Source organism: Peromyscus californicus, unplaced genomic scaffold (genome assembly GCF_007827085.1).
Source record: "Peromyscus californicus insignis strain IS unplaced genomic scaffold, ASM782708v3 Scaffold_7__1_contigs__length_154581171, whole genome shotgun sequence".
In the NCBI taxonomy this organism is placed as follows: Eukaryota; Metazoa; Chordata; class Mammalia; order Rodentia; family Cricetidae; genus Peromyscus; species Peromyscus californicus.
In genome coordinates, this window is record NW_026294595.1 from 1,589,816 (window position 1) to 1,614,813 (window position 24,998).

At 45.9% G+C, this 24,998-nt stretch overlaps 1 protein-coding gene across 11 annotated transcripts in view; it reads left to right on the top strand.

Moving 5' to 3' along the window:
* Nucleotides 1–24,998, top strand: part of Dennd1a (DENN domain containing 1A) — a 503,183-nt gene that overhangs the window by 438,422 nt on the left and 39,763 nt on the right. For all 11 annotated transcript variants that reach the window (XM_052724298.1, XM_052724294.1, XM_052724299.1 and 8 more), the window contains 6 exons: nt 2,239–2,343; nt 2,665–2,752; nt 5,263–5,303; nt 7,281–7,352; nt 8,647–8,703; nt 16,492–16,623. In XM_052724298.1, coding sequence (XP_052580258.1) covers nt 2,239–2,343; nt 2,665–2,752; nt 5,263–5,303; nt 7,281–7,352; nt 8,647–8,703; nt 16,492–16,623 — 495 coding nt within the window. The remainder of the gene's footprint in view (nt 1–2,238; nt 2,344–2,664; nt 2,753–5,262; nt 5,304–7,280; nt 7,353–8,646; nt 8,704–16,491; nt 16,624–24,998) is intronic.

Here is a 24,998-nt window from a genome sequence, read left to right on the forward strand (position 1 = left end):
AAGGGCTACTCACCTAGCCAAGGAGTTTCCTTCATCTCCCAGGAGACCCTGGTATGTGTCACACATATGTGGTGTGCAAAGTTATGCAAATAAGTGTATCTGCTCATAGGAAACACAGTAGAAAGGACACAAATCCAGTCATCACATAAAGGCAGCACCTGGGCAGCTGGACTCCTGAGTAGGATGCTGATGTGATTGAACTTTGGGCAGAATTGATAGGAACCAGAATGAATGAGATGGGACAGAGCTTGGAGGCAAACCCCCACCACAGCAGTCTGGGCCTATGCCAAGGTCATGGGTGGTAAGCAGTGACTGAATGTGTACAATTCCTCCCAGGCTGGACAGGAAGGACATTGGAAGTCTGGCAGGTCAGCTGTGGATCAGTGAGGCTCTGACAACCAAAAAAGGGAGACACTGATTTGAATGGAGATGTGGGTCCATAACTGAGAGCAGGTAGTGAGAATGAGTGCGTGATGTGGATCGACAGGCGTTAGAGGGCTAGTGAGGTTCTGGGCTGGTGGTATGTGTCAGAAGTTGTTAGTGTGTGTAAAATCCTAGAGCACATGTGGCCCCAACAGCAAGGAGAAAGACTTGCAGAGGATGGAGTTCTACCTGAACTTGGTTTGATAGAGGAAAGGAGCAATCCATGCCAAAGTGACATGAGCAGCTACAGCTCCTTCCCCAGGGACTAGTGGCTTATTCCTCTAGTGTGCCACACAGTTTGCAGTTCGTGCCCTGCCTCAGCCACCAGGAAGCTCCTTAATAATTCTGTGACTTAAGTTCAGAAACTGAGAAGCAGCACGTCCAGAACTGTTTCTTAATCATTTCACTATGTGTGCCTCTCAGCAATCATTTTTCTTATTTGTTGTCTTGGGTGCTCGCACAGAGTGCCTCAAATCCTTTGTGAAATAAGGGAGGGTTTAACTATAGAAAAATGCATTTTCCCATTCTCACATTTCCGGGCCATCCTTGCAGCCTGAGCAGTGAGGCTGCCCAGTATCTGAGTTAATATTGGCTAGATTGAAGCAAAAGGAATTCTTGGAACTTACAGGAGCCAGACAGTAAATTTAACACGTAACTCATTAAAACAGGATAAAAGCAGAGCTTCAAACATCTTTGTGGTTGCCACCAAGTCCGTGAAAGGAGGGAGTGCCCTATCACAGCTTGAGATGTAAAAGTGCGATCTTTCAGAACCAGAAATGCAAACCAAAATTAAAGACATGTCTGCACAGACAAGTGCTGAAAAGGAGTTCAAAGAGAGTGAGGTGTTGACTATACAAGGCTGGGTGGTTTGTTTGTTTGTTTGTTTTAAAACTTAGGGCATCATTTTCTTGACTCAAAATGTAGTTTGTAGACAAAAACTTACTCATCAAATAGCTTAAACACAAACTTTTGCAGGTGGCAGTTTTATTTTTGATCAGCCAGTATTATGTAAATCATAACTTGCTATAGGTCAAGTTAGTGTGGGCTAGGCATGGCGGTACACACCTGAAATCCCAACATTTAGAAAGTTGAGGGAGGAGGCTCACAAGTTGAAGACCAGCCTGAACTGCATAGCAAGACCCTGTCTGGGAAAAAAAGACAACAACAAAAACCAGCCTGGCAGCAGTGGCGCACACCTTTAGTCCCAGCACTAGGAGGCAGAGGCAGGTGGGTCTCAAGAGTTCAAGGCCAGCCTGGTCTACAGAGTGAGTTCCCATACAACCAGGGCTACACAGAGAAACTATCTCAAAAAACAAAAAACAAGAACAACAAAAATAATAATCATTTGTAAATGAGTTTAAAACTATTTTCTGTAGTTGGTACCTGAGAAAAGGCCACCAAGCACCTCCATGCCCAGTGCCACCCTTACCCAGCTCTGAAAGGTTCAGCTCTGCCTTTTCAGGACCCCTTCAACACAAGGTGCTGACTGAGGTTCCACCCTAAACATTGAAGGAAAAGTTTGGAAATTATCACACTGACAGGCACAGTACTAGCTTGGTACAGGTTGTGATCATCAGTAATAGGGAAGGGGGTGGTGAGTAGAGCTGCACAGCTGATCTTGGCTGTCAGCCCTGCCTCCTATCCTCTCTGACTTGGGGTATGATTCTTCCTCCCTGAAACAGCGTCCTCAGCCATCATCTAGAATGACTGGTGATAATCATGGCTTCTTTAGTACAGTGTAAAGGCATAGGCAGTGGAAACCTGCAGAAGGGAGGGGCCTGTCTCTTACCATCATGTTCCTTCTCCATTTCCCAGGAAGAACCCATCACCTTCAGTGAGGAAGCCTTCGTGTCCCACTACCGCTCTGGAGCCATGAGGCAGTTCCTTCAGAATGCCACACAGTTGCAGCTCTTCAAACAGGTGCCCAGCCTCTCTCAGAGCCTGTGCCAGGCCTCTAGTAGGCATTTCTGCATCTGTCTCCACCTTAGGCACTAAGAATGAGAGAAGGGAGGAGATGGGCCTGGAAAGGACTCGGCGTGGGGTTGGGGTGGGGGGCAGTAAAAGAGGCATCAGGTGACAGACAGGTTGGCTTGCAGTTTTCTGAGTTAGAAACACACAATCAGCATGTTTAAGAGACTTGTGGTTTTCAAAGGGTCTTTCCCATCTTGAACAGCTTTGCCCAATTGGATGGCTCCCTTGTTTACAGACAAGCTATGGTATGCTTGCTTTTTTTCTTTCCAGTTTATTGATGGCCGACTAGACCTTCTCAATTCCGGCGAAGGTTTCAGTGATGTCTTTGAGGAGGAGATCAACATGGGCGAGTATGCCGGTAAAATGCTGCCCATGGCATTCCTGACACAGATGGGCTTTTTTTCTTTTTGTGAGAGGGAAGGGGGAAACTGCCTTCAACCTTGTAGAAGAGGAAGTTGGGAAATTCCTCATTGTTTTGTGACAGGATGCATGTAGTTTGGCCCATGTGAAGCCTCTGACCCCAGAGTACTTACTTCCCCTGGGTAGAAAAGTCTGGCAGAGTGTCATGGCCAGCATGATACAAGGGACACTTACCAGGTTCTGAAGTAGGGAGCTGAACTCAAATGGGGCCCCTGCCTCATTGCTAGCTGTGGCGCCTGGGCCAACTCATGTCCCTTTTCCAGCCAATGTTCTACCACTTGTGCACTGGCAGTGCCACAGACTACCTCACAGAAGGAAGCGAGTCATTCAGAATGTTGCATAGTACCCCAAAACAGTCCTTACTATAGGGTCAGTGCTCAACACGTTTCTGTGTAATGTGAGCACCATCAAGCCATGCACAATGATATGTAGTCCCAGCCACTGGGAGGCTGAGAAGGGATCACTTGAGCCCAGGAGTAGTTGGGACCAGCCTGGGCAATACAGTGAGATCCTTTCTCAGACAAATGAATAAAATGTGAGCATTGTTGCTTGGTGGCCGGTCTCAGAGGGATCATCCTCTCTCTCTCTCTCTCTCTCTCTCTCTCTCTCTCTCTCTCTCTCTCTCTCTCTCTCTCTCTCTCTCTCTCTCCTCTCTCTCCTCTCTCTCCTCTCTCTCCTCTCTCTCTCTCAGCATCTGGGGTGCAGAGAGGTGTCAGTAATGAGCACTTCCTGAGTTCCAGTCTGGCTTCCTCCCATATACCACTGACTGGTTCAGTCTTTGATGGCAGAGATGATAGTACATGTAGTTTCTGTCTTTGGAATCAAAATAATGATACCATGTTACTCCTGAGCCTGTCCAGTCTGGGTTGTGCTGATGACCTGGACAGCAGGCACAAGCTCACAGAGGCAACTTCATATCTACTTGCTGATACTACAGACCCACCCAGCCTACACCACAATTGTTAAAGCAAGTCTCTCTACCAAGTCTCTGGACAGTCATGGCAGACTGTTGACAAGCAGTCCCTGAATACCATACCTGTAGCAGGAATCTTAGAGAGTCTTATTAATAAAATCAAACCCGAGGCAGGTATTGGGGTGAATGCTGGTAGATCAGAGAGACAGAACAAGCCACAGCTATCTCACCTTGCCAGTTCCTCAGTTGGTCTTGTTTCCTCAGACTGGAAGCTTCTGTGTCCTCATCCCAATGGCTCTCAGCTGAACTGCTGCTCAAAAGCCTGAACGCTTAACCAGCCAAATGCTTCCAGTTTCTGGTCCTCACGCCTTATAAACCTTTCTGCTTTCTACCACCACTCCCTGGGATTAAAGGCTGCTTTCTGGGATTAAAGGCGTGAGTCACCATGCCTGGCTGTTTCCAATGCGGCCTTGAACTCACAGAGATCCAGAGGGATTTCTGTCTCTGGAATGCTAGGATTAAAGGCGTGTGCTAACATTTTCTAGCCTAAGTATCTTGTGGCTTTTCTGTTCTCTGACCCCAGATAAGTTTATTAAGGTACACAATATTTTGGGGAAAACAATACCACCACACATGCCCCAAGCTGGGTAAACAATGTGAGCACTAGCTTTGTTCCTCAGGGAAAGAGACGCACAAATTAAGCCAGTGCAGGAAGGAGAGACTGAGTTATGTGTGGTTGGAATAGCACTCTGTTGACTCTCACTGCACCATTCACGAGCTTACAGAAGGAGCACTGTGGGAAAGGGGTTCTGGGAGAAGATGGACTCTGTATATTGCTGAAAAGTCTCCTGCTGAGACCTCCTTGGCCCTCAAGATGCACTGAACAGGACTCACCCACAAAACATGTCACCAGGCAAATGTCCAGCAGGGTTCCTACACTGTGATACTCAGCTCTGGAGACTCATGGTGCATCAAAGAATATGGATGTGACCTGAGCTAGAGGGCTGTTCAAAGGGAGGAAGAAGGCTAAGTAAGACAGAGTGCTTACCTAGCATGCATAGTGTCCTGGATTCAAGCCTCAATGCCACACAACCTTGCATTATGCCAGGAGGATCAGAAGTTCAAGGTCATCTCAGGTGACATAGAAAGCTGGAGGCCAACATGAACTACATGACACTCTTTCTCAAAATAGATAGATGGATAGATTGAGGAAAGAAGAGAAAGGAGCTCCAGAGGATGTGACCCTTTAGCTGCCTTTCAGTTCACTCTGGCACAGATGGCAGGGGATGGTAGTTCCTCTCGGTCAGAGTGCAAGGCTGTGACAATGGAAGCATGGGATGGAGAGGCAGGAGCTTTGCTCTGTGGACACCGGTACAAAGAACTCCCTGAGAATGAAAACCTGTGGTCTGACTCACTGCCACATGCTGCAGAGTGGGACGCAGAGGCCTCCTTGCCTTTCCTAGATTGTGAGATTTCAGTCTGTACAATGTGAAGATGTCTGTAAACGATGGCCTCTCTCACTCCTCTTCCTCTAGGCAGTGATAAGCTGTATCATCAGTGGCTGTCCACAGTCCGGGTAAGTATGTCCCATTCAGAGCCACCTGCTGTCCTCTGTGGCCTCCTGGTAGCCCTCTGCTCCTTGGCCGCCTTCAAAGCTGCCTCAGGATGCAGGGTATGCCATTCTCTCAACTGAAGATACTGTTGTCTTAATGCCAGACCACCATCCTATGGAAGAGACTGGAAGGAGACATTCTCCCTTAATGGGAGAAAAGGAGGCAGGACAGGTTGCCCTCCTCTTCAGGCCAGCCAAGGCCCACGGAGTGAAGTATTGTTCTAGAACATTTCTTTCCATGGCCAGGCAGTTGTCATGACCACAGGGAAGCCAAAGATGTGCCCTCCCTGCAGTGTCTTCCACAGCAAGGGCTCCTGGGAAAATAGAAAAGCATCCCTGGGAGACTTTTCTTCACCCCCTTACTGCTATTGTGAACAATGTCTTGCTGAATTGGGAACCAGGTGCTTGGAGCTCCTATGGCCTCTAAAGAAGTCAAATTTTACCTGACTTTTCCATGACTTTCTAATTGAGTATGTACTCAAGGCCTACTGTGTGCCGGGCACAGCTAGCCTCTGGGAATCCAAAGCGGGGCAGGTACTGCCCTGGGGGAGCTCCCTACCTTGTTAGGGAGGCAGGCACGTAAACAGGCAACTCCAGCATAATGTGATAAGTGTTCTCTCCTGCTCCAGGGCCAACCGCAGCTGCTGCCAAGGCAGGGCCTGTGGAAGTGGCTGCAGTTGGCCAGAGTAAGCAGCTCCCCCATGAAAGACAGCCTTTGTTCCTGGATGGCCAAACACAGCACTTGGCACATCAGAGGCAAGCAATAAGGACCTGTTGATTGATTGATAAAGGGAGTTTCAGTACTCCAAAGGACCCTTTAAACAAAGTTCTGAGTAATTTTGGAAGGCAGCATGGAATAGATGAGTGGGTGAAAATTTTCTATTGTCCTACAACACAGAATGATTTATAGGTCAAACTGTAATGTTTTTCACTAAAACTCAAAATCTTTAAGGCAAGCAGTTACCAAAAGTTGTGCTAAAAGTTAAAGTCAATAATTAGTATCATCTACTATGTGACACATTTGATTAAAAGTCCTCCAGAGCATAAACACTGTGCTCGGCATTCCAGGCTCTGTGCAAGCCACCCCATCTGGCCCCCCAGCCCCATTTCCACCACAAGTCAAGAACCCCTTGCCCTCCCAGAGTACACCCATAGCTCCCAGCTCTGTACTCCTTTTGCTACCCCCACGCATATTCATTTCGACTATGTTCCACATCAACCTCCACTCATCCTCCATGGCCCAGGTCAAATGTTTTCTGCTCTGAAGACCTCCCCAGTCTTCTGGTCTCCAAACTTCCAGTGCAGCTGCCACCATCCAGATGTCATTTGAACCCTGGTATGTCTCTCACCCACACACAGAGCCTGGTGGTCTTCAAATAGACCTCCCTGGGCTCAGGGCCCTTACAGCCTTAGAACATGCTGCCCAGGGCGCAGTTAGAAACGGACTGTGCACTTGAGTTCACTTAGCTGCCTCCTAAGCAGTAGAAAACCTTCCTCCATAGAGTCCTCCCATACTCCCCAAGGAAAGGGATGAATCATATTGCCAGGGGGTCCTGGTTGATCAGAACCCTGTTTTCTTCCCTAGCTTGAAGTTAGCTACATAATTCAGTTATGATATATGACTGAACACTATCTATGGTAACTAGAAATTCTTTAAAGAGCTACTGGCAACCATAAGGAGACCCTTGCCTGAAATAGCCTGGACAGGGGCAGAACATATAACCTACTGTCTCCCCTTGACTGGTTATCACATGCTTCTCCAGTTCCCATACATGCACACACACACGTCTGCCATAGCCCTAACCCCAACCAGTGACCACCTGGGCCTACTTCTCACACACTCTGGAAATGTTGCCTGGCTCAATTAAAGAGAAACACTCTTTGTTGGTGCTGGCCCACTCTCCTTCCAGCCCACATCACTGATTGACATTTTTATTACAGAAAGGAAGTGGAGCAATTCTGAATACTGTAAAAACAAAAGCTAACCCAGCCATGAAGACTGTCTACAAGTTTGTAAGTACTGGTGGCAGTCTGGAAGCCATGGATAGGTTCTTTCATTCAGTCTGACTCTTTTTTGTTTGGTTGGTTTTGGTTTGTTTGTGTTTTTCAAGACAGGGTTTTTCTATATAGCTCTGACTGTCCTAGAACTCACTCTGTAGACCAGACTGGCCTCAGACTCAGAGATCTTCCTGTCTCTGCCTCCCAAGTGCTGGGATTAGAGACATGTGCCACTACGCCCAACACAACCTGGCTCTTAAGTGTATCAATGCCTAGATTGCAGAAGTGACCAAAGGGTGGCCATGCCATTTCTTAGCAGTCTCAATGTTCTGAGAATTGCTTGGCTTTTTGCTGTTTTATGATCATGACTATGTGCATGGTGGGAAGACCACCCCCTCATTTCTAACCTCCCCATGTCGGGTTACAAGTATAGTTATATACAGGGAGTGTGGAGGCCAGAGGGTTGGGGAGGACCTCTGTTTATAACCACGACTGTGTGCATGGTGGGAAGACCACCCTCAGTTCTGTCCTGAATTCGTCATGCTCTCTCTTGACTCTGCCCTATAGGAAGTGCATGTGAGACTCAGATCCACACAGAGTGAGAGCAGACCCGTCAGCCCTGGCACTCCATCCCTCACAAGCCTCGAGTGCTTGTTCTTGTGCTTTTTCCTCCTTGATCATTTGACCCTGAGCCACAAGCAGGGGGGGGGGGCTTTGTTTTATTGTCATTTTGAATTGTGTTAGTGTTTCCTCTGCTTAGAGTGGCTACTATAATGGACAGGTAGCTACCAGCAAAGACACACAGGTCAGAACTGGCAGAAAGTAGAAGCCAGAGTGTCCACCAAAATGAAATTTAGGAACTGACACTATAAAAACCTGGCAGTTGTGTCGAGTTTCAACCCTTCAACCTGGAGAGGAGATTGATCCTGAGGCCCTGCCCTGGTGAGGTATCGTGGGTGCTCTGAGTCCTGTGGCTGGTAGAGCTGCTGTTCTTTTAGTGGTAGCTGTCACCATGCTGCCAAGGTAAATAATTATAAAGAGCAGAAGAAAGGCCTGGGAAGGAAAAGAAGAAAAAAGTCTCTGCCATCAAAATGCAAAAATGGAATCTCTGCAGCCCCTTTAAGGGATTTTTTTTTAACCTTTTACCTTTGTATTTGTTTTCACAGCCATTGTATTTTCAACTTGATGATCCCATTTTTCCTTCCTTTTTCTAGTAATCAGAGAAGGTGATTCATGGTGGACTGAAATCAAGCATAGACCCTGCTGGAAACAGAAAGGGAATCTTAACTTAAATTAATTTTTCATGCAGGCAAAAGATCATGCAAAAATGGGAATAAAAGAGGTGAAAAACCGCTTGAAGCAAAAGGTACTTGAAGTTCTTATTCAAAATGTATAAGCACCATGTATGAAATGCGTGGCCACAAAAAAGTAGGATGTGATCAATAGAGGGCTGTTTGATACAGTGTTGTTAGCACACTTCAAAATGCATTACCAGCTGTCCGGGAGTTTCACACCATTATAAATATTCACAGACAAAAAACTGTCTTTAAATAACATTAAAATTCTTTGTGGGCTTAAACCCACAAAGGCAGTTGAGTTCAGAGTTACCACTGTCCTCTGCCCTGCCCTACCAGGCCTGGGGCTTGCAGGTGTCCTCCCCACCACCCCCTTCTGCCCTAGGACTGGTCATAACTTAAAGCAAAATGCATGTCCAGAGAAAGGACCCCTCTGGTTCTGGCACACACGTGGTTCCTACGCAAACACAAAGAGTGAATAGGAAGAGAATGCCGTGGGTCTCCCACCACATAGCACTGAGTGAAAGCAGCCTAGCCTATGTTTAAGGCATATGCAAGCAAACAGAGGCTCTGTGGTTCATCAGAAAAATTATATGAAGTCACTGTGGCTAAGATTTCCCCAACCTGAGTCCATGGGGAGTACAGCAAGGTGACCAGAGCAGGGGGCGTTTTTTTACACAATCACAACATGGCCTCCAATACTGTGATTGCCACTCTTTGTTAAAGGTGGGCCAGACTAGGAGCTGTCACCCCAAATCCATAGAACAAAGCTGTGAGTGAAATAATTGCCAAGGCCACAGTGTGTGAGCCTAGCAGAAACAGGATTAGATTTCAGATCTGTTGACCTCCACTGTCAGAACACTTCCATTCTCTGATGCTCACTGCTTTCCCAAACAAGTGTTTTCTTTTACAAAAGATGTCTGGGATCATTTTCCCCACACCCCTAAATGTGCCACTGTCTTGGCAATTTGTTGTTTTTTTTAATTGAAAGTGGTTTCAACTTTATGAAGTCAGAAAAATCCTCATTAATTTGAAATGGGTCGAAAGAATTGATTCTTTTCTTTTAATTGGAAAATAATTTGCTCTGACTAAGCATTTAAAATTCCTAGCTTCAGCTGACAGTGAATTCTTAACATCCTGTGACACAAACCCTATGACACAAATCCACGCAGCCCCCATGCCAGTCTGTTCACCCTGGCAGACACTGGCAAGTGGGATTCTTTAGCTAGATGTTATTTGAGTCACTAATCATACCTTTTCATCTCCTGTCCCAGTCTTGTGGGCCTGCATTGGATGTGTCCAGGAGGGAGCTTTTCCCTCCCCAGTGTCTAGATTGTAGGCTGTGGTTGGTTAGTATACTGCCTGAAATAAGCAAAGACGGATCCCTCCTCAGGCGCCAGACAAATGGCTTCATGGGTCTCATTGCTTCTGCTGACCACGGAGCCAGGGACTGCCCTTCGAGCCTTTTCCCACTACTCACGTCTTTCTGCAGCAGCCAGCAAAGCCCAGCTTTTTTCATGTGTTTGCCCAAAGGTTCATTTACACAATCTAGATCGTGTTCCTTCCACACACTCCACCTTTCCCTTCCTTCGTAGAATCTAAAACCGATTTTTTCCCTGTCCACTCTCCCCAGCCCACACCAGTCTTTTCAAGAATAGCTTCAGGAGATAATGTTCTATAGACAGTGTCAGTGCATCTCAGGTGACACAAATGGTAAAGGCATTTAATAGAAATGTGGCTTGTCACCATTGGGCTGTTGACAGATCTATTAGTGCACCCTTTTCAATTTTCACTTTTCCCCCTTCGCTCTTACAGGTTTCCACAGACTTGATATTTTGCAGTTGTTCTTGGAAGAGCTGGTTTGTAATTGAAACCCCAGCATTGTTCAGTATATATAGGCCCTTGGTCTCTGGTGATCTCTAGCTCTTTTTCTTGAGCTAATTTAGGATCTGGCTTCCCCTGACCTATCTCACTGTAGTGGAAAGTATTTCCTTGGCTTTTTTCTCCCCCTTCCACCCACCCCTCCATGCTACATGGAACCTGTCTCTATGACTCCCTTGATGCACTTGACACAGATATCACAAGTTTGGTTTCTGCTATGAAATTGAGGCAGTTGCCAGCAAAGACCCAATTTTCCAATGTACTGGGTTGCCACCTGGCCCTCTAACTCTGCATAGCAATGGTGACCTCACACATATAATCAAGAACCCAGGCTTGCCCTCTTTGCTCTTGCCTTGGGTTTGAATTGCAAATAGAGAATGTGAGGCCGACCTGAGGAGAGGTCACCACGGTGTGTGGAGGGTCCATCTCTAATGCAGCTGAGCAGGGCCCTTTCCCATCCCTTGTTCATTTGTGCTATAGATTTTTCAAAGCCTCTGAAATAGCTTTCAGGATATCTGTGACCACTGGCAAGTGATTGTTCATAGATCCTATAGTGTTGCTTTATTCCACATCTGCTCTGCTTCAGCTCAGGGACAAAAAAGAAAGATGGAGAACATATTTCTCTGGATAAATGGAACAAAGTGGCCAAGTTCTGCTGTAGCCTGGCCTCCTTTGAAGTCCAGCCTGCTCAGAGATAGGAAGAAGAAATAGCATGGCTTCCTAAGGGGACAGTGGCACTTCCCTGGGCGTATGTCCTCACCAGGCCTGACTGTGGAAGGACATCAACAAGTTGCATTCTGCTTCCCTGGTCCAGGCTGTCCAGAGAGTGCCACCTTAAATCCAGTGGCTGCACACGCTCCCTCTTCACCTGTAGGGAGCGCTAAGACACACACAGAAGGATGTCATTGTGTGCCCTTAAGGAATTCCTGAATTTTTTTTTCTTTAGTATCAGAATACTTTAGCCAAATGGGCCCATTTCATAGCCATTTGGAAAGTTTCTCTGTTCTTTAAGTGACAAATTGAGCGTGCTTAGTATCTCTGTGACTTAAAAGAGCACACCCACAGTTGGCTTGAGTTTCTAGCCAAACACTTGCAAGTGCAGTGAAGGGCATGAGCAAGCCTGTGGGGGTGGGGAGAACAGGTAGACTCTTACAGAACAGACATTTTCACACCTTATCACACAACTGTCAGCTCCCTGTCTTTAGACACTTTAAAATATGCTGCAACCTCAATCACTGCAACTCCAATTTTGGCTACTAGTTTGATATCAATATTCATATTTTAATTTACATTTGCTGTTGTGGGAAGTAGACTGGAAAAGACAAGTACAACACAAATCTCAAAAAGGAAAGGAGAAGGCTCTGGCCTTGGCCATACACACCCCACCCCATGGGGATATGGCATTTGGGCTTCTGAGGCCAACCAGAAGATTCAGTATGGTTGTGTAGGGTGGGAGTTACCAGCCCTCTCTGTTTTCCTCACCCATTAACTGTCTTAGAAGAGGTGATGTGTTAACAGGAGAACTTAGTAACAGCTCCATAAATGAGAATGTGTCCTCTCCATTTCTTTGTTCATTCCTAGAACAGATAGTCTGCCCAAACAGAGATGTGTACACACACTGAGAAATGGCTGCCATGGGACCACCTCCCTTTAAATTGCTCACACAGCCACAAGAGGAATCTTTCCAGAACATGACTCTGACACAGCTATATTCCCTTGGTTGAGGCCACCCTGTCCTTGCCAGCCTCAGCCTGCCCAGCAAAGAGAGGGGTGCTCTAGCCGTTCTGCGAGTGCTGGGCCCTACTTCCAACTCCAGGTGTGAATGCCTGGCCTGGCCTTGCTCCTCTGCCTCAGGAAGCCTGTCCCAGCTCCTCCGAAGGCCTTAATAGCACTTTGTTCCCCCTGCTCACCAGACCCTGGCTTCATGCCGCTGCCTATTCACTGATGCTCATCCACAGAGGAGCATCATGTGCTATTCCTGTCTTCTCCACAGAGAGGTAGAGGGAAGCTGTCAGGATTCTTTTTTTCCTAGGAGCTCTGGGAAGGAGACAGAAATAGAATTTTGCTCTGCCTAGCGATGGGGCTTGGTGGAGCACTCCCTGCTCTTAGCCTTGAGGCTCCTGGACAGAATTTGCTTCCCTGTGGCAGCCCCTTGAGTTGTAGCTCTCTCTTCCTCCTGTGGGACCCTGCAGGAAGGAGTTGGCCCACCCCTCTTATATCCCCTTGTTCCCCTTTTTAAAAATGACATTTAGAAGGTCAAGTTTTTTTGTTTGTTTGTTTGTTTTGTTTTGTTTTGTTTTCCAGAGCTGAGGACCGAACCCAGGGCCTTGCGCTTGCTAGGCAAGCGCTCTACCACTAAGCTAAATCCCCAACCCCAAAAGTCAACTTTTTGTTTTCCATTTGCCAACCAACAAAATGCGTAGTTTTTGGGAATTCAGCAGGTCAGGAGAGAAATAACGTCCCTTCCAACTGCATTTTCTTGTGATGTGCACTGAACATGTCCCCGCCTTCTAAAAATGACTCCTCCATGTGTCCTTGTTTTAAGTAGCTCATACATTTTATTGGGTGGGCATATATACACACGTACTACACATACACACGCATACACACATATACATGCACACATGTATACACACATACTACACACATGCATACACATTGTATACACACACACACACACACACACACACACACACACACACACACTTAATCAATGCTGTTATTGGATACCTGAGTTACTTCTAGGTTTCTTCATTTGAAAACACTTCTACAAATGGAATTAGTGGTCCACAGGGCACTCACATCTCAAAGTATTTTTTTGTAAACTTCCAATTAGTGTTCCTCTCAGGAAGGTATCAGGGTACCCATATCCCAGTCCCTTAGCTGATGTCAGTTAGTTCTTGGGCCACAGTTTCTTTAATCAAGCAGTTCAGAGTTGCTCTGTTGGCTACTACTCATACAGTATGTCCGCTGTTAGATGGAAAAGAGGATGTGCACTGTTCTCATTGCTCTCTTGACCCCTGCTCCTCCCTCCCTCTGCTCCCTGTCCTTCCCCACAGGGAAGAAATAGTGAAGAAGCTAAAAGCTCAATGGGGAGCCATGAGAAAGTACAGGAACTCGGGCATCTCTGGATGTTCTAACTAAACAAAATGTGACTTTCAGACATGAAGGCACATTTACCTTCCAAATGCTAGCTCAACTTAACAGAGACTTATGGGAGAGCTGTGCTAGACTCAAGAAAACTCAGATCCCAAGGAACTCACAGTCTGGAGAGCAGCACAGTGGATGGCATAGGACATGGCAGCCTGTGACCAGTTTAGCCAGAAGGACTGCCAAGGAGCAAGAGGAAGTCATTTTTGATGGCCCAGCATCACATATGCCTCCTCAGGTCCAAGATACTTGAGCTGTTGTTATAAATAGATAGGATTTAAATGTCAGAAGTCTGTATTTTAGGTTCCTCCTCTTTGTAGCTCTGTGATCTTGAATAGGTTCCCCTGTCTGAATCCTATTGCTTCATCATAAAGAAAAGATAATCCTGTTTACTTCATAATCATCGTGAGAATGAAGTGTGAGAATGGAAGCCAATAGTCTGGAAAGGTAGCTACCAGCGTTAGGTGCCCCACACAGGGAAGCATTGTGTCCTTTGCATTGTGGTCTCTCAAAGGCTCCTCATAGCTCATCTCATTTAAACCATTCTCCGGAGCCCTCTGCCGAACAACTGGGAATCTCCCTGTTGTCAAAGCAGAAACCATTGCAGAGGTTGAATCTGAGAGATTGGGGAAGCTGGTTGATGGAGCAGATACAGCTAGAAGACAGCAGTCTTTACTTAAAGCTTCAACTAAGACACTTTCCCCAAAACTGTCATGTTTTCTTTTAAATAAGTATTTTATAGTTTCCTAGTTAATATATTTTCCTACCGTGTTACCTTGTAGCTCCATTTTTTTCAGCCAAGTGTGTGCACGCGACACACACACACACACACACACACACACACACACACACACACACACACACACAGAGGCACACATGGTATAGGAGTATTTTCCTGGACCAAAAAGGTATTTTCCTGTTACAGCTTGGCCTCATTCGCCCTGTGTTAATCCTCTAGATGCACCCACACATAACTGAAATGCCCCTTTTGCCCTTTTGTTGCTCTCTGACATGGAAAGACACCCCCACCCCCTCCTTACTTTGTTCCATTTGACCCAGGCACCTTAGGGCAGCCCCTTTCCAAACAACCCATTTCTAATTGGCTGTCGGTAGTCCCTTTCATCACTGAGCCTTAGCTTAGCTGAGACTGGCCAATCCAGTGCGGGCCACATAACGCAAGCCCTGTTTGAAAGGCCAAAAGGTCATCACCTTCCTGTATTTCTGGCCAAGCAGAGACTCTTCTGGACTGACTGAATAGCAGCTAATTTCTTAGGAAAGGAAGCCAGGAGGTTGGTAGTTGATGTATAACACTATACATGCACACACACACCTGTATACACACGTGTATAGAAGCTATCTGTTTCCTTCCAATAAATAGTTTATTGGGTAGCTAATAAAGTTCTAGGCATTTACGTTATATTACCTATCTCCTTTCATCCCTGGCTCCCATATACCCATTTACAGATAGAGAAACTGAGGTTCAGAGGTTTACCTTTGTTTCCTCCTTAAAACATAATTATCCTAAGTAACCACTTTCCCTCTGTTTCACAATTCTCTCGATTCAGTTGAGAAAGTGGCCAATGATCTCTTACATGCAGAATTTGAGGAATAATCTGCTGACCAAAGTGTACAATTTTTTCTACAATTGAAAGAATTGGATGTTGTTTATTGTTATTTTTATATGGTGAAAAAATGATTATTTAAATTATTTATTTGTACCTTTATTCTCTGACTTGTCCTAACTAACTTTCTTGTCCTCAATAAAACACATAATGCTTATAGCAGAAAGAGACACATCCATGTTTTGACTAGCTCACACCAGTGCTCCCTGACTGCCACAGCCAAAGAAGTCATGGCTGACCCTTTGCACATGGGGAGTTTTCTTACCTGACCATTTGACTTCATTTCCCAGATACACAAATAAAATGTAAATGTTTAGGTTTTTAAAGCTTTCCTTCATCCTGTAGCAACTCTGCAGGTCAGAGAGACCCATAGGTCCTTCCAGAAACACGAGGAGAAGGGAGAAGTCATGAATGTGATTGGTAGCACCATCAGTAAGCAGACAGTCGCAAATAATCAAAGTAATGCAAATTGAAACAACAATGAGGTCTAAATTTTTCACCTATTAAATTAGCAGTACATTTTTAAATGATAAGGCTAACAAGTACTGTGAAACCGATAGCGCCCCATTACGGGGAGTTGGTGTCAATTGGAAAGCAATTTGGTAGAATGAATAAAAAGCCTTAAAAAGTGTTTATATGTTTGACCTCATGCCTTCATTCCTGGGGATTTCCACAGAAGCAATAATACAAAAGGAAAGAAAAATTTTTTGCTAGCATTTAGAAAGGAGAAATAAAAAACAAACACCCAATAGTTATGGGATGAGTTATTAGATTTGCTCAATGAAAATATTATGTATCCATTGAAATTATTATAATGACTATGTAGCACCATGGTGATACTTATATTGGAGAAAAAAACTAGATATAAAATTATGCATGAGCTGTGATTACAAGTAATTTTAAATGTCTACATATAGACAAAGTGAACATGTGAAAATGAAAATAGTCATAGAAGAATGTAGAATGAAATAGGCTTTTTTCACCACTGTGAATTATTATGTTTAGTTTTGTGTAAATGGTTTTGGCTTTTTTGGTGCATCAATGTCAGAAGGCCAAGTTAGCTTCTATTTCCTCCACCTCTCCCTGAAATCAGCCTTAGAAAGCCTGGAGAGAGTTCTTAGCAAGCCTCCTGGCTTGTGGGGATGAGGTGACAGGACAAAGAGCTGGGACCACAGTGCCAACCCCAGACCTTCCTTCTCCCTGCAGGACATCGCTGAGAATGGCTGTGCCTCCTCTGCAGAAGAGCCACTGCCAAAGACCGTGCCATCCCCACTGGCAGAGGCCAAGGACCCCAGACTTCGAGAAGACCGGAGACCAATCACAGTCCACTTTGGGCAGGTATGTGCTGTGCACTTACGCAGGGCTGTTTTGAGGTTTTGGTTTGGGTTTATCAGAAGCTGAAGTATGAGCAGCCATGGGTTTGCACCCCAGCTCTCCTTCAGCAAAGCAACTCCATGCTCTTCACATCACCAAGTGTTTGACACAAACATGTTTTGAAGGTGAATTTTCAAAACTCTACGTAGGGGCAGCATGGCATTGATCATCACTAGCTTCACTGTTAAATGAAGTCATTAACTGTGCCTGCTGCCTCCCCCACTCCAAGACACTGCATTTAAGGTGCCTGTTAGCTAAGCATCTCATTAGAACACTTTGGCATCCCAGGCCCTTCTTTGCACCTTCAAATAAAAGGCAACAAGCAAAGGCTTAAAAAAATCAATTAGGGGTTCTTTATTAATGTACTTCCTAAAAATCAATATTGGGAGTTGAGCTTCCCAGAGTAAACACCCTTGCTATGGGTCTAGAGATCCAACTCTGTACCCAACAGCTTGCAAGGATCCGAGCGCTTAAAAAATTGTCTATTCATTTGATTTTATTTCTTTCCTTTTAAGTGATACACTCTTTACAGAAATTGAAATTTTCATCCATTTCCTACCTGTGGTTGTATTTTCAACTAAAAAGATAATGTACCCTTCCCTACCTCTCTTCAAACAACCACTCTAATGATCAAATTTAAGCATGTTATGTGTGCTGTGTGTGGTTTAGTTTGGTGCTTTTGGTTTGATTTGGTATCTGGAACGTGGCTCAGTTAGCAAGATATGGTTGTAACAAGAGTTCGCAAGATTTATTATTGTTGTTGTTTGGTCGGTTGGTTGATTTTCTGGTGCCGGGGCTCTAACCAAGGACTGAGTACTTGCTCAGACAGTGCTTTTGTACTACTGAGCTTAAATCACCTGATCCTTTAGCCTAGATGAGGTATGATAAAGCTAATCTGTGTGAGTTTTATTTACTGGAAGTAGGATTGCTATTCCACCTCAGAAAGAGCCTAGAGTCTGACGTTTAAAACTTTTCTTGTTTTGAGGGACATTTATCAAGTGCTTAGTATGTATCAGGCATTGAGCTATGTAAAAATAAAGAGAACCAGACCCTCAAGATGGCTCAGCAGGTAAAGACACCTGCAGCCAAACCTGACAGTTTGAGTTCAGTCCCCAGCCACTGCATGGTAGGAGAAAACCAACTCTCTCTCCCAATTTGTCATCTGACCTCCACATGTGGGCCATTGCATGCACATACCCCACATGTGTAAGCAAACACACATACAAAAAGTAAACAAATAAAAGTGTAAAAGGAAAAAGAGAAGTAGCAAGACTGTTGCTGTGGGTCATTATAAAGCACTGGCTGGCTGAAGCATGAAAATCATTCTATTCTAATCGTCTTTTCGGGTAATATGTCCATACCTCATTAATTGGGGAAATCTGCCGTTTTTCTAATTTTACACTTAGAAGGGCTATTCTGGAAACTGACATGTACTGTAAAGCAGAAGCACTAACTCCTTGTATTCTCTGCTGTCTGTACCCTGAAGACCTGCCTCCTCTGGGGCTCAGGCCCTGTTGGAGCAATCCTCACAGCAGTTCCTAGCCATGTTTGCTGAAAGCACAGCCCTGGTTGTCACCAGCCTGGCATTCCAGAGTCAGCTTCCTGCTTTCCTTTGTCCTCATTCCTGCACATGTGAACCTGCCCATGAAAGGAGCCCTGGCTGGAGTTGGAAGCCCATTACAGAGAAAGAGGGGGCGGGGAGAGGGATTTCATGGTGTTAAACATTCCATTTTCAAAACACACAAAAAAAGAGGCCCTATTTGAAATAGAGAGACCTTCTTCCCATTTCGCCAAGAAATAGAGAGAGGCTTTAATGTCATTCTCAGCTAAATGCAGAATAAGAGTGTGTGTGCTCACACGGGAGGGGGATAAACAATTAAAAAAGCCACCCCAAACTGTTGAAATAAGAGCTGTCTGTTCCCTCACAGGTCTGCAAACTGGAGAGGATGAAAGTGGCTTTCCCCGTTTGTCACTTCCCTCACGTGGCTGCCAGCATTATGCAAGTATACAGGAAGGCAGGATTTTTTTTTTTTTTAATGCATGCATGCGGATTAAGGTCAAGCCCCTAGTATCAGCCATGCAGCAGGCTCTCCCTTCCAGCTGCAGCCACAGAGCCTACCCACAGCCGCGAGATGCCTTAATTGAGACGTGCTGTCAAAGTGACAAACACATTTGCATACAGTCTACACTCTATTTATTTTCTCTGGAAAGGTCTACAGTCTGCTGTTGGTTGAACATTCTTAATCAGTTTGCTGTAAGTGAACTGCCAGCTAGCTCACTTGTGCCGGCCCCTTCTTCATTAGGTGACAGATTAGCTGGGGTGGGGGTGGGAGGCAGAGAAACCACAGACCTGCCCCGTTTTTAACTCTTTCCAGCTTTGGCCCTTGGTGGGTTGTCCTTCAGACCTTCCTTAGGGCCTTCTTTGATGGACCATTGGTCACAGGAGCACAGTTCCTTCCAGCCAGCCTGAGTTTAAGGTTGCTTTCTTCAGTTTTCAAATGTTTGTTATGTTCTTTTGTATTTTCTTTACTTGGTGTCTAAACAGTTTGAACCTGGTGTGCATCCAGACTGTAGCCTCATTCATGGTATCTGTAAAATCACAGATTGAACATCCTAGACCAGCTTGTGTTTCTAAATGTCTGTAATGTTAGAGAATGTCAATGCACTTCTTAGGGGCAGAGGAACAGACCTCACAATATCTTACATGAAGGAAGGGACCATTGGCCTTGTTTTGTGGATCAAGAGCTGAAATATCTGATCAAATACCTGAAAGAACCTGCCCAGGCCACATCCCCAGTGTGGGCACTCCAGACAGTCAGACTCAAACCCAGCCAGATAGTACCTGCTAACCTCCTAAATATCCTCACCCTAGGCTCACAGTCCTGTGGATTTTTTTCAAGTCCTCTTAGCTGAGCTAGGCTTGATAATACATGTCTATAATCTTGGGTCTTGGGAAGCTGAGGCGGGAACAGCACAAGTTTGAAGCCAGTCTGGGATATATATGACACTATCTCAAAAATAAATAAGGTGAAACAAAATAGAACAGCAAAAAGTTCACTTAGCTGGCCTGTGAAAACCAGAACTGTTAAAATGGTCTTACAACACCAGCACTAGTGCCTGGGCAGGACAGCCCCGTGGACACATCCTGCAGGGTGACAGCAGGATGCCCTGTGCAAACCCTCAGCAGTGGTGCAGCAGCTGGCAAGAGAGGAACTCAGTGGCAAGAATGGCTACTGTCAGGGAGAAAAGATAGTTTCTTATCCACTGTCCTCTTCAAGGCTGGGACTATGTCTCTATTTACATAAAAGCAACCAGCCTCCACCCTTATAGGACATAATGATAGAGATGGGCCTATAATGAATAGAAAAAGAGAGAACGTGTGTGAGGTGGGTAGGTCAGCAGACCACTTGCAGAAATCAGTTCTCTCCTCCACCATGTGAGTCCCAGAGATCAAACAAGTCATCAGGCTAGGCAGCAACACATTTATACACTGAACCATCTTGCCAGCCCCTAAAATGCAAACCTTTTAAATATAGACTAAAGCTAGGCAAGATGTTGCACCCCTGTAATCCCAGCACTTGAGAGGGGATAGAGGTGAGAAGAACAGGAGTTCAAGTCCAGCCTGAGCTACATGGGATGCTGACTCAAAAGAAATAAAGAGCTGGGTGGTGGTGGTGGCACACCTTTAATCCCAGCACTTGGGAAGCAGGTGGATCTCTGTGAGTTTGAGGCCAGCCTGGCCTACAGAGCGAGTTCCAGGACAGCCAGAGCTACATGGAGAAACCCTGTCTTGAAAACAAAGATAAAAAATAAAAAGAGAGTAAAAGGAGAATGATATGTAAGTCCTGAGGCTAAATGGTTACTAAAACATTGCTTCAGAGTTTAAAGAACTAAGTTACTCCTCAAAGGATAAGTAGACAGTGGCAGAGCTGTCCAAAAGCACTAGCAAGAAGGAGCTAACGGCCAGGGAGGGAGGGTGAGGCATGTCCATTCCTTTCCCAGACCCCCAGAGAAGTTCTTCTCCCAAGGCAGGGGTGAGAAGACAGAGAAGACAGGCTTTCTGGGATGGGGAATGGGAATCCTTCCTGTCCCTGGCTTTAGAAGGGGAGAGGAGCCGGGCGGTGGTGGTGCACGCCTTTAATCCCAGCACTCGGGAGGCAGAGGCCGGCGGATCTCTGTGAGTTCAAGACCAGCCTGGTCTACAAAGTGAGTTCCAGGAAAGGCACAAAGCTACACAGAGAAACCCTGTCTCGAAAAACAAAAAAACAAAACAAAACAAAAAAAAAGAAGGGGAGAGGAAGCAGGGTCCTCCCCAGCAGAGTGGGAACACCCACAGGGACACCACCATGCTATGACAGGAGTCAGCAGAGGTGGCACCCCACTCACACACCTCCTATAGAAACTTGCATGCATCTAGTCAAAAGGCCCAGCCACTGGGTACTTTGGAGATCTGTGCTGAGTCGTGACCATCAGCTGGCAAGGAAGCCAGTCTGGCTGTGCTCATATCTGCTCTTGAACCAACAGCACCTCTGCTCTTAGCTATGTGCAGCCCTCCCTCCCTCCCTGCTAGAGAACTAGACAGATGCTAGAGCCCAGGGATGCTTGCTGCTAGCCCTGAGTGCAGGCTGCCAAGGATCATTGAGAAAGAAGTGGGAGGACCAGTTCTCAGATCTTCCAGACTTGCTTCATGTTTCCACAATTCATTGATCTGTGAACTGAGTAATTGCTTGTTTTCCAATATACAGATTCCAAAAACTACATCTTGAAATGTACCTCTCTTCCCCTTCCATTTGAACAAAGGATTCTGAGCTGTTGCAGTGTAAAGTTTAAAAAGCTATTTAGGAGCTAGAGTGATGGCTCAATGATTAAAAGCACTGGCTGCTTTTCTAAAGGACCTGAGTTTAATTCCCAGCACCCACATGGAGGCTCACAACAGTCTGTACCTCCAGTTCCAGAGGATCCAACTCCCATTTCTGGCCTCCATGGGCATATACATGGTACGTAGACATACATGCAAGCCAAATACCCATACATATAAAATAATTTAAATTTTGTTTTGTTTTGTTTTGTTTTTTGAGACAAGGTCTCTCTATGTAGCCCTGGCTGTCCTGGAGCTTGCTTGCTAGATAGACCAGGCTGGCCTTGAACTCACTGAGATCCTTCTGCCTCTGCCTGGAATCAAAATCATGGACCACTATGCCCAGCCCTTAATAACCATTTTTTAAAAACTGTTTAAACCAGAATTCCATCAAGCACCATGGTAGCTATCTCGTGAACTGTGACAGAGATTTGGACTCCCAAGACCAGCTCTAGGAATATGGCCAGAAGCATGAGCCTGTCCTTTAGTGCCGGGCTCACGCTGAGCTGAAAACACTACCCAGCCAGCAAATGCCCCCAACACCCTTGGCTCCGAATGTCCTGAGAAGTTCCTTCTGCCCATTAGAAGTCACACATCATTCCCTGCAGTTGAGCCATTCCTCACACATACCTCCAGAGGTGTCCCATGTTCTCCTGATACCTCAAACACAGACACCCAATTCGAACATAGACTCCCTGCCAGACTCCTTCCGAATCCTCATCTCCCACCTCAGAACCTGATTGACACACCAGCCCTGAACATTGCTCAGTCCCCTCCTCTCCATCACCTCTCTCACAGCCTTGATAACAGGCCAAATGATCAAGTACACTGTGTCTCCTGATGGACACTCCTGTTGCAATATCCACATGGCTTTGCAGACAGCCATTTCACTACCCTGCTCCTAGTCTCCCTTAACGATTCCATCTTCCCCCTTGACCTGACCCAGGAGGTCCTTCACCTCTGTGTGTTCAAACCTGGAGCAGGTCCCTTTGTAAGCCTCCTGGCTCCTGTGGAAGAGGTGGTTATTTCTGTACTCTACCCCAGGACTCTGCACACATCATTCTCTCACATAGCCTTGTGATCATTCCCCATGAGAACATGAGCCTCTCAAAAGTCCACAGTCTTCAGTAGGGCCTGGCATGGAGCTAGCAGTCTGTAAACATGCAAAGCTTTTATTATTGCTGTAGATATTTAAATTGGATTGTAATTAATTGACTATTATTGTTTGGCTTCTCCCTATGTGTACAGCAAGTTATTTGGTTTCATTTTAAGTTGCTATACTTATAATTCTGTTCATTTGAAGAAACAATGAATATTCCAATAGTGCTCAAAAAGTATTTGCAAATTCTCTTTCCATAAACAGAGATTTGTTTCCAAGTTGAGGCAGCTTTGAATGGTAAGAACTTGGATCCTGTTGCATTGTACTGTTTGTGTCTTTATGAGGCCTAAGGTCAATTGTAAATGCCCTGTGGAGGATGTAGGGGACAAGTCAGAGAACTGAGACACCCTTCCTCTGCACCCCAAGGCCACATGGACCTATATGAGAGGGGAAGGGGAGAGCTGTCAGAGGGAGAGGCCCTCATCTCTGAGTTACGTGGAATACAAACTGCAGATACCAGGCCTGCAGTCCCAGCACTTGGGACACCGGGGTAGAAAGGTTGCCACACATTGGAAGCCAGTCTAGGCCGCATAGGAAGACTGTCTCAAAAACTACATATTTGGAGGTTGGGAGGTAGCTCAGTCACTTAAGTGCTGGCCATGCAAATGCAACGACCCAAATTTGATCACCAATACCCTTGTAAAAAAGCTAGTGAGGCATGTGTGTGTCTGTAAGCCCAAGGCTGGGTGGGGCCCATTCATGTGGACCCTATGGACTTCCTGGCCAGCCAGTCTAGCCAAAACTCCCAATTCCACATTCCCTGAGAGACCTTGTCTCAAAAAAACAAGGTGGACAGTAATTGAGGAAGATGCCAGAAACATCTGGCCTCCACACATGCATGTACATGCACTACACATACATGCTCTAATGAGTCAGTCAATCAATCATAATAATAAAGAGATTTCAGATTCTGGAAACTGGGAGGCTGGGGTGGAAAGTCAGTAGATTTCTGTTGCAGCATGCAGTGTTGCCTCCTTGAGAAGAAGCACTCCTCTCATTTCCGGAGCTAGAGGTAGTAGAGCACTCAGCAGTGTGGGCAGAGCTCCTAGTGTACTCTGGAATGTGTACAGGTGAAGGATGGATACAGAAGGTCAAGGTGACAGTCCATCTCCCCCAACACCACCCTCCTCCTGGGACCTGTGTGCTAGGGCATCAGGTTGCACCTGTCTTACACACTGGGCACCTGGCTGGTCCAAGAGCAGCTGAGGGAGAACAGTAGCACTGAGTTTCTCACTACCTCCCAGGTGCCATGCTGAGCTGAGGCCTCTGTTCCAGCTTCAGCTGCCATGTGATCCACCAGGCCATGTTGTTGGGGAGAGGGTCTCAGGGTTTATCTCTCTTACTGAGAACAGGACAGGCATGGAGATAATGAGGGCTTGTCCAACTCTGTGCATCTCAGAGGAGAAGTCAGAGTTCATTTCAGGCCATATGATGGCCTGAAGCTTGGATCTTCCCCAGCTTTGCTGAGAATGTGTCTTCCTGGGTACATACTGTTAATCCGGTGTAGAAGCTGGGCCAGTGGCCCAGGATCTCAGGATGTTGGACCACAATAAAGTTTTGTTTCTGGTTACCTTCCAGACCTCAGACCCTCCTTAACATTTCTGTGCTTCAATTGGTGCCAAGACAAGTGTACTGGTATCCTGTACCTGGTAGAGACACCATAAGCCAAATCCACCATTAATCACAAAAGCATGCTGGGTACTTTCCTGGTGTGTGAGAGGGAGAACTGTCTGGATATATGTACAAGTTGGTTGGTATTGGCCAGGTCAGGTGCCAGTCCAGCTCTGAAGACCAAGGAAGGACATATATTAGGAATTTATATTAATTGGGATATATGGACTCAGAAGAGATATAAAATCCAAAAAGAAATTGTTTACCCATATCTGCTGTGATTATGGTCCAATTCTGGTATCAGATCAAGTTAGCCAGGCCTTTCCCCACTTTTTCAAGTACCATTCTCAACAGGCTCTCCCTATGCAGTGGCAAGCTGACTTACCACTGCTGACCACACCCTTCTAGGTATAAGATCAGCATGAAAAGAAGTAACTTTCATACAAGGTATGACCTTGACTGACTGAACCAGCTTGGATTCTGTGCCCATCTCCTAGGCAGTTATCATGGCGGAGGGTCCCCTGCATGCTGAGGATAAATCCCATGGATGCACACACCTAAGAGATTAATTCGGGCTAGCTCCTGTCAGGGAGCTCGGAGGCTGAGAGGAGGACCAGATCACACTCATAGTGTGCAGGACGCCCAGTCGGAAATCGTCCTTGCCTCTTGTTCTGTTCCAGAGAAGAGTTCATAGCCAGAGCTGAGGGAGCC